The sequence below is a fragment of the Globicephala melas genome, chromosome 19, assembly GCF_963455315.2.
Source record: "Globicephala melas chromosome 19, mGloMel1.2, whole genome shotgun sequence".
Classification (NCBI taxonomy): Eukaryota; Metazoa; Chordata; class Mammalia; order Artiodactyla; family Delphinidae; genus Globicephala; species Globicephala melas.
Genome location: NC_083332.1, coordinates 61,010,962 through 61,025,031, shown reverse-complemented (window position 1 = coordinate 61,025,031; position 14,070 = coordinate 61,010,962). Strand labels below are relative to the sequence as shown.

General features: G+C 56.9%; 1 protein-coding gene across 17 annotated transcripts in view; it reads left to right on the top strand.

Annotated features, from left to right (window-relative positions):
- The window catches only part of KLHDC4 (kelch domain containing 4), a 69,525-nt gene that overhangs the window by 43,757 nt on the left and 11,698 nt on the right, over nucleotides 1-14,070 (top strand). For 11 of the 17 annotated variants that reach the window (XM_060288510.1, XM_060288506.1, XM_060288497.1 and 8 more), the window contains 6 exons: nucleotides 4,729-4,888; nucleotides 7,319-7,394; nucleotides 9,302-9,510; nucleotides 10,021-10,426; nucleotides 11,070-11,183; nucleotides 11,530-13,957. In XM_060288510.1, coding sequence (XP_060144493.1) covers nucleotides 4,729-4,888; nucleotides 7,319-7,394; nucleotides 9,302-9,510; nucleotides 10,021-10,426; nucleotides 11,070-11,183; nucleotides 11,530-11,594 — 1,030 coding nt within the window. In that variant the 3' untranslated portion in view covers nucleotides 11,595-13,957. The remainder of the gene's footprint in view (nucleotides 1-4,728; nucleotides 4,889-7,318; nucleotides 7,395-9,301; nucleotides 9,511-10,020; nucleotides 10,427-11,069; nucleotides 11,184-11,529; nucleotides 13,958-14,070) is intronic. The other 6 variants (XM_060288505.1, XM_060288498.1, XM_060288508.1 and 3 more) reach the window with 6 other exon arrangements.

The window sequence follows — 14,070 nt, the reverse complement described above, 5'->3', positions numbered from 1 at the left end:
TCAATTCTTTTTTTTTTATAAATTTATTTTATTTTATTTATTTTTGGCTGTGTTGGGTCCTCGTTGCTGTGCGTGGGCTTTCTCTAGTTGTTGCACGCGGGGGCTACTCTTTGTTGCAGTGTGCAGGCTTCTCATTGTGGTGGCTTCTCTTGTTGGGAGCATGGGCTCTAGGTGCACGGCCTTCAGCACTTGTGGTACACGGGCTCAGTAGTTGTGGCTCGGTGGCTCTAGGGCGCAGTCTCAGTAGTTGTGGTGCATGGGCTTAGTTGCTCCGCGGCATGTGGGATCTTCCCAGACCAGGGCTTGAACCCATGTCTCCCGCACTGGCAGGCAGATTCTTAACCACTGTGCCACCAGGGAAGCCTCTGTCCTCAATTCTTTTCATTCTTTTTTCTTTATTCTGCTCTGCAGCAGTTATTTCCACTATTTTATCTTCCAGGTCACTTATCCGTTCTTCTGCCTCAGTTAGTCTGCTATTGATTCCTTCTAGAGAATTTTTAATTTCATTTATTGTGTTGTTCATTGTTTGCTTGCTCTTTAGTTCTTCTAGTTCCTTGTTAAACGTTTATTGTATTTTCTCCATTCTATTTCCAAGAGTTTGGATCATCTTTACTGTCGTTACTCTGAATTCTTTTTCAGGTAGACTGCCAGTTTCCTCTTCATTTGTTAGGTCTGGTGGGTTTTTACCTTGCTCCTTCATCTGCTGTGTGTTTCTCTGTCTTCTCATTTTGCTTCACTTACTATGTTTGGGGTCTCCTTTTCGCAGGCTGCAGGTTCGTAGTTCCTGTTGTTACTGCTGTCTGCCCCTAGTGGCTAAGGTTGGTTCAGTGAGTTGTGTAGGCTTCCTGGTGGAGGGGACTAGTGCCTGTGTTCTGGTGGATGAGGCTGGACCTTGTCTTTCTCTCGGGCAGGTCTGCGTCCGGTGGTGTCTTTTGGGGTGTCTGTGACCTTATGATTTTAGGCAGCCTCTCTGCTAATGGGTGGGGTTGTGTTCCTGTCTTGCTAGTTGTTTGGCGTAGGGTGTCCAGCACTGTAGCTTGCTGGTTGTTGAGTGGAGCTGGGTCTTAGCGTGGAGATGGAGATCTCCGGGAGATTTTCGCTGTTTGATATTACGTGGAGTTGGGAGGTCTCTGGTGGACCAATGTCCTGACCTAGGCTCTCCCACCTCAGAGGCACAACCCTGACACCCGGCTGGAGCACCAAGACCCTATATCATCCACATGGCTCAGAATAAAAGGGAGAAAAAAAGAAGGAAAGAAAGAAAAATAAATAAAATAAAGTTATTAAAATAAAAAAATAATTATTTAAAATTAAAAAGTAATTTAAAAAAAGAAAGAAGAGGGCAACCAAACCAAAAAACAAATCCACCACTGATAACAAGCACTAAAATCTATACTAAACAAACCAAAAAAAACCCTGACAGACAAAACCCTAGGATAAATGGTAAAAGCAAAGCTATACAGAGAAAATCACACACAGAAGCATACACATACACACCCGCAAAAGAGAAAAAGGAAAAAAATACAAATATCGTTGCTCCCAAAGTCCACCTCCTCGATTTGGGATGACTTGCTGTCTATTCATGTATTCCACCGATGCAGGTACATCAAGTTGACTGTGGAGCTTTAATCCGCTGCTCCTGAGGCTGCTGGGAGAGATTTCCCTTTCTCTTCTTTGTTCTCACAGCTCCCAGGGGCTCAGCTTTGGATGTGGCCCCGCCTTTGCGTGTAGGGCGTCTGTTCTTCGCTCAGACAGGACGGGGTTAAAGGAGCCGCTGATTCGGGGGCTCTGGCTCACTCAGGCCGGGGGGGTGGGGGAGGGAGGGGCACGGAGTGCGGGGCAGGCCTGCGGCATCAGAGGCGCCGTGACGTTGCACCAACCTGAGGCCCGCCGTGCGTTCTCCCGGGGAAGTTGTCCCTGGATCCCGGGACCCTGGCAGTGGCGGGGCTCCCCGGAAGGGGGGTGTGGAGAGTGACCTGTGCTCGCACACAGGCTTCTTGGCGGCGACAGCAGCAGCCTTAGCGTCTCATGCCCGTCTCTGGGGTCCGCGCTGATAGCCGTGGCTTGCGCCCATCTCTGGAGCTCGTTTAGGCGGTGCTCTGAACCCCCTCTCTTCGTGCACCTTGAAACAATGGTCTCTTGCCTCCTAGGCAGTTCCAGACTTTTTCCCGGACTCCGTCCTGGCTAGCTGTGGCACACTAGCCCCCTTCAGGCTGTGTTCACGCCGCCAACCCCCGTCCTCTCCCTGGGATCTGACCTCCGAAGCCCGAGCCTCAGCCCCCAGCCCCCGCCCGCCCCGGCGGGTGAGCACAAGCCTCTCGGGCTGGTGAGTGCAGGTCGGCACCGATCCTCTGTGCAGGCATCTCTCCGCCTTGCCCTCCGCACCCTTGTTGCTGCGCTCTCCTCCGTGGCTCCGAAGCTCCCCCCCGCCATCCCCCCGTCTCCGCCAGTGAAGGGGCTTCTAGTGTGTGGAAACCTTTCCTCCTTCACAGCTCCCTCCCACTGGTGCAGGTCCCGTTCCTATTCTTCTGTCTCTGTTTTTTCTTTTGCCCTACCCAGGTACGTGGGGAGTTTCTTGCCTTTTGGGAGGTCTGAGGTCTTCTGCCAGCGTTCAGTAGGTGTTCTGTAGGAGTTGTTCCACATGTAGATGTATTTCTGGTGTATCTGTGGGGAGGAAGGTGATCTCCACGTCTTACTCTTCTGCCATCTTGAAGGTCTCCCAGGGTATAATTCTTAAGTGCTTTGGGAGGAGATTTTTAAAGTCAAATTCACATAAAACAAGGAATGATTGTGTATCTTAAAGACGTAATCTGGGTATAATAGTGCTTAAATTTTATGTCTCGTCACAGAGTTCACCAAGTGGTTTTTACAGAATTCACTTAAAAACCAAGCTATAGGGAGAGTAGGTTATATTATCTCAAGTTAAAGATGAGGAAACCAAGGTAACTGTTAGGTAGTAGAACTTGTCCTCGACCAAAGATTGCAGATGTTCAGTTACTCCCATAGTCTGTCGCGCTGCACCCCTCGGCTCCCTGCCCCTGGTAACGTCTCCTGCTCCTGGTTTGTCTCTTGCCTACACCCTGGTTTTCTGTCCTGGTTAATCTCCTACCCCTGGTCCGTCTCCTGCCTCCACCCCGGCTCCCTGCCCTGTCCTGGTCCGTCTCCTGCCCATGGTCCGTTTCCTGACCTGCACGTGTTCGGTTTCTTGCCATTTAGGAGAAGAGAGCCTATTCTGCTTTTTAAAATTCTTATTTAAAGGACTGTTGTTTACATTTAAAACCCTGAGCAAAGCACATAATCGTTTGCCATCGCAGACACGGGGGTTCATGCGACGTCAGTGTGCTAATTCAGCACCTGTCGTGTGCGGGACAGTGAGTGGGGTCTACGCAGGCCCTTCTCCTGAAACTCACAGGTTACGAAATGACTCAGGTTTTACGGTGGTTGTAACTTGGAACCATTTCAAACTCAGAACGTTTTTCAAAAGCTATTATCTGTTACTTTGTTTAAAATTATTTTTTATGAAGTATTTCAAACATATAGAAAAGTTGAAGTTCCTCAAACAGGTATCTGTGTGGTCACCATCCATATTAAACAAAGTACAGTTTGACCTTTAAAACCCAATGACAGTTGTTGTTTACCCTACGTGCAGAATAGAATATTTTTTTTCCTGGAAATTTGCAACGTGAAATCTGAGAAAACTGTGGAATGTGGTGAAGTCTTTTAAAAACTGTGCCCCTGGTTCCTCACTTCATCTACTTGAAAGCCCTCCTCCCACGGAAGGGTGTGTTCGGTGGAGCGGTCACGTGGCTCACCCTGTTCCCAGTGCCCTGCTTTGGACAGCACTCCGGGGAGCTCAGTGACCTGCACGTTGGCTGCAGGGCGCCAGGCGTGGGTGACCTGAGTGCAGCAGGGGAGTCAGGAATCACGTCTGACCGGTGGGGCTGCTCAGTCCTTCCGTGCATCCATGCTTTCTTCCTGCGAACATCGGGCCCAGCTCTCCGTGTGGAGTAGCTGGGGGGCATCTCTCATTCTTCCGTGTAATTCTGACCCAAGGCCCCTTGGCTTTGCCCGTGGCCACCTGTGAAATTCCCGTCAGGACACACGGTTGCCTCTGTGTCTCTGGCAGAACTGCTGCTTTCCTCACACACGTGCTCCCTCCTCAAGGCCCCATGTGTGTTTTGAGTCCTTTGCCACTGAAGCCCCAGGAGCTTTGAGCAGGGCAAGGCCACTGTGCCTCTTGGATGCCTCAGCCATGGCCTCTGGGCTTTGGCTCGGGCTTGTGGGCTCCAGGAGTTCTCTCTCAGTTCCAGGAACGCTTTGCCCCGTCTCTGCCCAGCCCGGGGTCTCCACAGCGCTTGCCAAGCTGTAATATCTCCCTTCTGAGGACGCAGGGTATTGGTGCATAGTTCATTGTCCCGCTTAAGGTTACACATACAGAAAACTAATGGAGTTGTTTTGCAAGACTGTGATTGTATAAGCTGTGTAAGGATGTATCACGTAACTTTCAGAAGGAAAAGACTTTCGGATCCAGGCATGTTACAGTGCTTCTCTGGGCCAGCGTTATTTCTGGCTTCAAGTGCAAACCCACATAGGCTTGCTGTCCTTTCCTATGAATTTAAACTTTAATTAAACCGATAACTTAGTCCATACGGTAGCAAACGTACCTTTATTTTAGATCAAGTTCACTTTTTCACGTCACCGCCTTTTTGTGTTCCTATATTATAACAGAGATTACATCTATTACAATGACCTGTATGCCTTCAACCTGGACGCTTTCACGTGGAGCAGGCTGTCCCCGTCCGGGACTGGGCCCACACCCAGGTCAGGCTGCCAGATGACCGTCACCGCCCAGGGCAGCATCGTCATCTACGGGGGCTACTCGAAGCAGGTAAGACGCGTGTGTGGGGTGCAGAGTGACTTCTGTCTGCTGCCTTTTCAGTTTCACCAGCGATGAAAACTTCCAATAATAGTTCATTAGATTAATATGAACAGTCCTTTCTGTGGAATGAGAAGTGGACAGAGGTGGTGTTGATCTGCTCCTGTGTGAACACACTAAGGTTCTTTACGGTCACGTTGCGCTCTTATCCACACGCCCCCGAAACATGCAGCGTAAGTGATGGCTGTGGCAGGGAGGTGCCCCGGCCACCTCCGTCCACCCTGCCACACCCCCACCCAGCCAGCGGCCAGCCCTTGTTCTGGAAAGGAAAACTGACTTGGGATTTGTGGTTGTGACCTGCCTGGGGTGTGGCTAGACGCGTGACAGCTGGGAGGGCCCTGCGAAACAGGCGGCTGTCGCCAGCTGTGTGCAGTGCCCAGAACTGATGCTTTATCGCAGTAGATGCTCCTCAAACCCGGTGATGAACAGCAAGCCCTCGTCAGGCTGATGCCACTTCAGTCCAAGCAGCGCCTGACTCCCAAATGCGGCTTTTCTGCAGCCACGCGGACAGCTGGGGGGTGATCCGAGTCCCTTTGATTCAGGGCCACTCACGCCAGGCCTTCGGCATTTGATGGCAGTGAGAAGCTGCTCTGTTGGCGCTCACGGGGGATTTACCAGAGTTGGTGGTAAAGGCGTGGGTGTGACACTGGGGTTCTTCTGGGTGGGAACGCCCTCCACAGGAGCAGCGTAGTGTTGTGACCCTTGGTACACGGCTCTCTCAGATGTCTTTGGGCTCCATTAATACCGTACGAGACAGAGATTTGCGAGCAGCGGAAGGAAAGCTGTCAGGTGCACGCCCAAGTCACTGCTCCATGGCGTTAGCGTCCACTCCCCCTTGGGGACGAGCTGAGACCCCGTGCGGAGCCTTGCACGTCCTGGGGGAAGTTTGACAGCTCCAGGGCTTCACGCACATTCTGCGTTCTCCTCTAGTCCAGTGAGGAGAGTGAGTGTCCGGCCAGTGTGATTCGCGTTACTGGAAGGACGGCGCAGGCCACTGGGTGAGGGACTAGCGCACGGGCCTCTCATCACCCCTGTCAGGAAGGGGAGGTGGAGTGGGAGTTACATGCTTCATGGGGAGCAGCCTCCTCGCCTCCCCAGCCCCGGGCTCTGCCACGCCGGCCACTGTGTGGAAGCTGTGGCCCCGGGCGGGCAGAGCGGCGTTCTCAGGGAGGGCTCTGGCGTACAGGCCTCGGGGGGTGTATTGAAATGTGACAGCATGAAAGTTCTCCTCAGCTCGTTGGTTCTAAGGAAGGAAGGTTGCTGTCGGCGGAGCAGTGCCGTGGATGCCCGCAGGTGCAGGAGGGCAAGGGGCTGAGAGGGAAGGGCTGGAGCCCGGCTGTGGTCAAGTTTGCGACACAAGCAGACGGCACTGCATTCCTGCAGTGTGCGGCCAGTGGGCAAGGCCTCGTGTGGATTTATTTTTTTTAATTTATTTTATTTATTTATTTTTGGCTGTGTTGGGTCTTCGTTGCTGCGTGTGGGTTTTCTCTGGTTGCGGTGAGCGGGGGCTGCTCTTTGTTGCGGTGCGTGGGCATCTCATTGTGGTGGCTTCTCTTGTTGTGGAGCACAGGCTCTAGGTGCATGGGCTTCAGTAGTTGTGGCACGCAGGCTCAGTAGTTGCAGCACGCGAGCTCTAGAGCGCAGGCTCAGTAGTTGTGGCGCATGCGCTTAGTTGCTCCGCGACATGTGGGATTTTCCCGGACCAGGGCTCGAACCCGTGTCCCCTGGATTGGCAGGCGGATTCTTAACCAGTGTACCACCAGGGAAGCCCCTCGTGTGGATTTGGTTCCTGAGGGTGCTGGGCTTTTGGCCTGGAAGGTGGGCATGGAAGTGGCAGCCGCTTCCCCTGCTGCCTGCTGGAAGAGAGGAACATGCCGTCTCAGTGCAGCTGCTCGGGAGAGTGAAGGGTGTGGTCTGCCCGGCGCCGTAAGCCTGGTGTGAAGCAGCAGGCCCGGTGTCTGCAGCTCAGGAAAGCTCTTTGAATGGCTGTGCCGGCTTCTGCACAGAGCGTTTGATCCTCGCACCGAAGCTTGAAGCCCATTACTGGGAAGGCGATGGGAATTGAGGGCACAGGCGTTGGAGATGGAGGGTGGCTGTGTGATGATAGGAGGGTCCCTGCGGCGACCCCGCCCATCCAGAGCAGGGCTCGGCTCACAGCCACAGGAAGCTCTGAGAGGAGAGCTCTGGGGTGTCCCCAGCCTGTGGTCATCTATTCTGTCTGCTCAGAGGCGGTCTGGATGGAACCTGTTGTGTTTCAGATTTTGAGGCTGGTCTGAAGGCTAGCGAGTCACCTCCACGGGAGACGGGACCACAAGCCTGGGGGGCCTTGCGTGGCTTCGCACAGCACGTGGCATTTGTCACGGCTCCCTTTTCCTTTTGCAGAGAGTCAGGAAGGATGTGGACAGAGGTACCCAGCACTCCGACATGTTCCTGCTGAAGGCTGAGGAGGGAAGAGAAGGTACATGCGCCGTGCAGGTGACAGACCACGCGGGTGGTCAGTGTGTCGCTGGGGGAAGCGGGCAGGGGGTCGCGGGGCTGGTGGGGCACTCCATGAACAGCCCCCGTGTCCTCTCTGGGGCGTTGAGGACGCACTGAGTTAGAAACACAGGTGATGTCAGTCCATCCACAGCTCCCTTCTTGGGGGCGGGGCCACGGCATCTGTGTCATCTCTCATTTGTTCTTGCTTAATGTTAGGACGTAGACTTTTGGAAGGCATCTTGTGGGGTTGAAATGCCCACTGTTTGTTTGTTTTATTTGAAGTATAGTTAATGTACAATGTTGTGTTAGTTTTAGGTGTACAGCAAAATGATTCAGTCATACATACGTGTATGTGTTGTTTTTTAGATTCTTTTCCCTTATAGGTTATTATAAAATATTGAGTAGAGTTTCCTGTACTATAGAGAAGGTCGTTTGTTAATTATTTTATATATAGTAGTGTGTACCTGTTAATCCCATACTCCTAATTTATCCCTCCCTGCTTTTCCGCTTTGGTAAGCATAAGTTTGTTTTCTTTGTCTGTGAGTCAGTTTCTCCTGTGAATAAGTTCATTTGTATCATCTTTTTAGATTCCACATACAAGTGATCTCATATGGTATTTGTCTTTCTCTGTCTGACTTCACTTAGTATGATAATCTCTAGGTCCCTCCAGGTTGCTGCAAATGGCATCGTTTCATTCTTTTTCATGGCTGAGTGATATTCCAGTGTGTGTGTGTGTGTGTGTGTGTGCGCGTGTGTGTGCGTGTGCGTGCGTGTGCGTGTGTGCGTGTGTGTGTGTGTACGTACACACACACATCTTCTATATCCGTTCCTCTGTTGATGGACACCAGGGTGGCTTCCCAGTGCTCATTTTTCAAGCTCAGAAGTCGGGAGGTGGTTAGTTTGCATGGTGCACGTGATGGGAGAGGGGCCTAAGTGGATGGGGCCCGTGTGGTCCTGGCTGCCCCTTGGCCCCTGTGAGACCCGTCTCCGTAAGACAAGAGGCCTGCTGGGCAGGAACGTTTCCTCTTTCCTGCTGTGACGTTCTTCAAGCAGAGGCTGCAGAAACGTCACATACAAGGCGTTTCTCAGGTCCCAACCACGCCGGATTGCGGTGACTGATGGGGACGTGGGAGCCAAGGTTTAGAGCCCCTTTTACATGTCAGCGCACTTGAACTTGAAAGTGGACTGTGTTCTAGGCAGTGGGACCCCAGCCCTTGTGTTCAGCTCCCGCGTCTGGCCGTCAGGCCCTTGGCCCCCAGTGAAAAGTACATGGCGTGTCCTGAGACGCATCCGGCACAGCCGGGAAAGCGACTCCCGCAGCCACGTGCACGGCACGCTGATGCTTCTCTTCTCTTTAAGCGTTAGATGCTGGTTGTTGTGAGTGACCTTGTGGCCCACTAGTGCCGCTAGGGCTGCGCCTCCAGGGGGCTTGCTCTTGGCTGCTTCTCTAGCTTCTTCTAAATGTTCATTAAAGAAAACACACCCCAGTTCCTCCTTCTGGGCGCGTTGGGAAGACTCCCCCGTGCTTTGTGCCAGGCCACATGTTGAGGGTTGCTGCGTAAACACGGCGCCCTCCTAGAAGGAAGGACCACAGTGCCTGGCCCACGGGAGGTTCTGGGGGTGTCTGAGGTCGGAGGGCCCCGCCCGAGGGCACAGTGTACGGGGTCCCCCGGAGCTGGTGCGCCCGCCTCTCCCTCACCCTTCACATCACAGCCGCACGGCGCCCCTGGGCAAGTGTTGGGAGGCTGTGTGGACAGGTTCCCTACCTCAGTGCAGACTGACCCTCGAGGAGGAGGCATGGCCTCCAGGGTGTGCCGGACCCGCAGGCACAGAACGACGGCCATGGCATTCTGCAGGCCCCCCGTCCTTATTTCCTCTCCTCATCAGGCAGATGGGCCTGGACTCGGGTCAACCCTTCCGGAGCCAAGCCCACCCCAAGGTCCGGCTTCTCGGTGGCTGTGGCCCCGAACCATCAGACGCTGCTGTTTGGGGGTGTGTGTGACGATGAGGAGGACGAGAGCCTGGAGGGCCACTTCCTCAGTGACCTGCACTTCTACGACCCCGTCAGGAACCGCTGGTTCGCGGGGCAGCTGAAGGTACCTGGGCCCCAGACCTGCAGCCAGCGCAGGGCCTGCCCGGCTGTCACCTCTGTCAGTGATGCCCAGGGCCTCCCCGGTCCCTCTGTCTGTGAGGCTCTGTGGAGCTGCCACCATCTTTACTGTCCCCGTAAGCAGGGACTGGGTCGCCTCTGCCCCTCCTGCCGGCACCAGCCTGAGAGACGCGGCATAGTGGCTGCTCTCCCGGGAATGACATCCCTGGGGGCTTCATCAGGTCAGGGGCCTCAGAAGCAGGGCCCTGTGGCCGAAGGAGGGCGGCTGGTCCACTGTGTGGCAAAGGCTGGCTCCGGTTGAAGTGCCTGGGCGCCTCTGAGGGGAGTCGGGCAGCGTGTGAGGGCTGGTATCTGCTGCCCGTTCCCCTCAGAGGGCACACCAGGCAGGGGTGGTGTGCTCCCCGGGGAGGGCCAGCAAGAGGACGGGGCTCCTCTGGCTGTCGGGCGCTCGCTGACCCCCGTCCTGAGTCGCGGTGCCTTTGCTCTTTATCACCAGGGGCCCAAGGTGGAGAAGAGGAGGCGCAGGCGGGGCAGAAGAGGGGAGCCCGGGGATTCCAGCAAGCAGGAACTGAGGGGGACCCGGGCGCAGGAGCCCCTGCAGGTGGCCAGAGAGCTGGTGGCAGAGGACGGGACCGTGGCCACCATCCAGCAGGGGCTCGCTGCCCGGGGCCCGGCGGGACAGCCCGAGTCCGACGACAGCGACGATGGCCCCAGCGAGGCGGCGGTCCCTGCGGTGGAGCCGAGCGCCCGCTCCAGCGCCATGCTGGCCGTGAAGCACGGGCGCCTCTACCTCTATGGGGGCATGTTTGAGGCTGGCGACCGCCAGGTCACCCTCAGCGACCTGTACTGCCTCGACCTCCACAAGATGGAGGAGTGGACCGTCCTGGTGGAGATGGATCCAGGTGAGGGGGTAGCACCTCTGGAGTTGCCTCGGGAGCCCCCCAGCTTGTCTGCCGTGCACCCGCAGAGTGCTGCACGCCTCTGCCCCCTCTCGCCCCCGTGCCCTCAGCCCCGGGGGGAGGGCCCTGTTGCCCAGGGGCATGTCTGTGCACGGCCATCCCTGCAGGGGGCCTGGGGGAGGGAGCGGCCTCACCCCGACGCCACTCGTAAGCCTCGGACCTGCCCCGGCAGAGCGGACGGGACGCGCGTTTTCCCCGCGGTGCGCGTGTGTGCCCGGGAGCAGACTGGCGGCCCACCCGTCTCCGCTGCCGTGTTGCACCACAGGCTGCGCTGGACTCGGTCACTGCTCGGTCCTTGGGTCTGAGGCTGAAATCCCTTACAATCCACACGTCTGGGCAGAGGCCCTGAGCGGCTGTGCGAGACGACTGCTGTCTTGGAGCGCAGCTTCTCACTCTGCTTGTCTCTGCCTCGACACGTGGGGATGTGATGTTTGCCGTGAGCTCCAGACGTGCTGGGGTCGGGGCCCCCGCACTCACATCCGCGTGTCCAGGCAGAAGGTGGGCTCCTGGGGGCGGCCGCGGCTCGCCTGCAGTTTCCCCGGTGCCCTGGTCGTGTTGACACTGTGGTTTTTGCTTTTGCTTAAAGAATCTCAGGAGTGGCTGGAGGAGACCGACTCGGAGGAGGACAGCGACGAGGTCAAGGGCGCCGAGGGCGGCGGGGAGAGTGAAGAGGACGAGGACAGCGGTGAGGAGGCCAGGGGTGAGTGTGCCACGGGGGCCGCGCGGCCACAGCCGGTGCTGAGGAGGGGCCCCAGGGCTCACCGCTCAGGTCACTTCTCTGCCGGAGCCCTCATTTTTGTCGGTGACAAGGGTACGTAAAATTTTACCAAGTTTCTGTTAAAATTTGACTTTGCTGTGTAGGTGCGCTCCTGAGGTCAGCTGAAGTGTTTTTTCTAATTGTGTCTGGAGTACGTTTGAGCACTCGCTGTCTAAGCAGGGTCGTGACGGCCTCGTGACGTCCTCCATGTAAATCCGGGTGCTCGCAGCACGTTTGCTCCTTCCCCGACTGAACCCGTTTCTTTCTTATTCCCCTTTCCCCACGAAAGAGCAACGCCCCTCGGCGGCGCCCGGTGAGCCGTTCGCAGACTCCCTGCCCAGGACCGAGCAGTAGTGGGCGAAGCTGGCGCGGACAACGCCGGGCCCCGGAGAGGAGAGCGCTGAGAGCCGCCCGGGCTGTGGCCGTGGCTTTCTCTGATGACTCAGCCGCAGCCGCACACCCGCCAGAGCCTAGACTGAGGGGGTGGGGTTCCCTGCCCTCAGCGCGCTGCGTGCGGTTTAAAATAAACTGGACTTGGCAGGGGGCTGCTGCCGCGAGGGTGGTCTTTCGTGCAGCCTCCGGGCCCCGGTGGTTCTGGCGGGGCCTCGGGCTGGGTCGGGCCGAGCTGATGGTGAGGGGGAGCCGCCTACACGGCAGGCGGCACCTTGATCATGAAGTGGAACGCTGCGGGCTTTGCGGGGTTCCCCTCTGCAAAACTAGGAGACGGGTTCTGCCCGCCTGCACGTTCAGCCGACTCCTTCCTTTTTAAAAATGATCGGTGGCCGCCCACCGCCTCCTGTACGCGTTTTCTCGGTTCTCTGGAGAATAAAGCCTGTTGTGGGCTGGTCTGCTCGCTCTGCCACGTGGCTGTGCCTGGGGTCTCTTGGAGTGCCGTGTGCCCAGCTCCTCTGGCTGCTCCCCACCTTTGGGGAGGAGGTGGTGGAGCTGTGCTCTGCCCTCTCCCCTTCGGGCTCAAGGTCGTCCTTCGCACAGCAGCAGAAGAGGGCAGGAAACCGGAGGGCGGGCCCCACTGTCCCCACACGGCCTCGCCGTCCCCTACCGGGCACGCTCACTGGTGCCTGCTCCAGGGTTAATGGCAGGAGGCTGCTCTTCGTTTATGTAATTGGGGCAGAGCTTGGGCTTTGAATTCACACCAGGTGAATTCATCTTCATCTAAAGTATCATCAGTAACGAGAAAGCAGGGTTCTTAGTTTTCAGTGACGGCCGAACAACCCATCGTTACCTTGAACGGGCCATCCTGCTCATGACCTGGAAGTTAGAAGTGGAGAGTGGGCGCACCCACCCAGCAGAGCGGGCCCGGGCCCGGGCAGGCTTCCGTGGAAGGTCGAGGCCAGCTTGCCCAGAAGCAGCCCCTCACCCCAAGCAGCACTTATCTTCTCGCCGTGCTCGGCCCCCGCACCTCCGGCCGTGTGACCTCACTCGTCAGACTTCTCCCGCCTGACTGCACGCGGATCAGGAGTAGGAAGCGCTCTCCTCGCCTCTGCCCACCAGAGCCTCCCTCTGGTTCGGGGCCTGGCAGAGCCCATGGGGGTCCCGGTCACAGGGCTTGGGCAGGCGCTCCGGCTTCAGCGTCTTGCTTGCGGCTCCCCGTGGGTGCCGGGGCAGGCGGGCAGGGCTCAAAGCCAGGCTGGATGCCACGGCAGGCCCGCGGGGGCCGCAGAGGCCCTCCCGGTACCTGCCTTGTGTGCTCGCGGTGCGAGGCCCAGGCGTACAGCTCCCGCTCTCTGGGCTGCTGCCTTGGGAGAAGGTGGCTGGGAGAGCGTCGGCCCCAGCGCAGGCTTCTGTTCCCGGGGCCGTTGTTATTACAGAGGAAGGAGCCTGCAAGCGGGTGAGACTCCAGGGAAGGTAGTTTGGAATCAAAGAAGTAGAAAAAGATGACAGCCCCCGGAAGAAACTTCTCTTTTGCTCTTGGCTCTGCTGTCCTGTCCACGGGGTTATTGCTGAGGACGCCGTTTGAGGGACAGGAAGACAAGCACACGCTCCACACGGGGAGCTGCCTCTGCTGTGTCACCCCCGTGATCAGAGCGTCCCTTCGGTGGGGCAGTTGCAAGGAGAGGTGGGTGTACGGTGCAGGACTGCGGGGTCCCCAGGGAGGGCAGCGGCCAGCTCACCGTTCCCCCTTCTGCCTGCCGGCAGCTGGTTTGCCGAACTGAATGCTTCTGGCGCCTGGACGGCCAGCACAGAGCCCTAGGCCTCTGTTCCCTGCATTGCTGGAGCCAGAACAGCATGGTGACAGCTGTATTCAGGGTCAGCGAGGGCCCTGAGTGGACATTTGTCTTGCCTGCTCCTGGGTCTGCTGACCTGTTGGTAAGACCCCCTCACTGGCCCGCCTTTGGACGGGTTCTGCCTCTGTCTGTCGCTGGTGCCCACCAGCTGGCCCCGTCACTCCTGCGGACACCACTCCAGAGCCCCTGGAGGGCTTTGTGGGGTTTGAGTGTGAATAGCTGTGCTGCTTTCTCCCCGCTTCCCAGGAGCAGCTCAGCTGGCTGACGGCGTCGGGCTTCGATAATTTGAGAGGGTTGGTCTGAGGCGGTGGATTCCTTGGGGTTGGACTGAATTGAGCAGAAATCAAGGGAAACACACAGCGAGCTCGGAGATCCTTGTCGTTCACAGAGTCGTCTGTGGCGTGTTTGTTAGCATGTGACAGCGGTGTTTATTGCAGCGTGACATCCGGTTTTTGTACCAAGTCGGTGCAGGTAGGAAGTCAGTGCTCCGTGACAGTAGAAACGTGCTGGGGGACCACACGCTGGGCGGGGCTGCCGGGGAAACGGCTGCTTTGCTGTCCACGCTGGGTAGAGGAGGCCCTCCT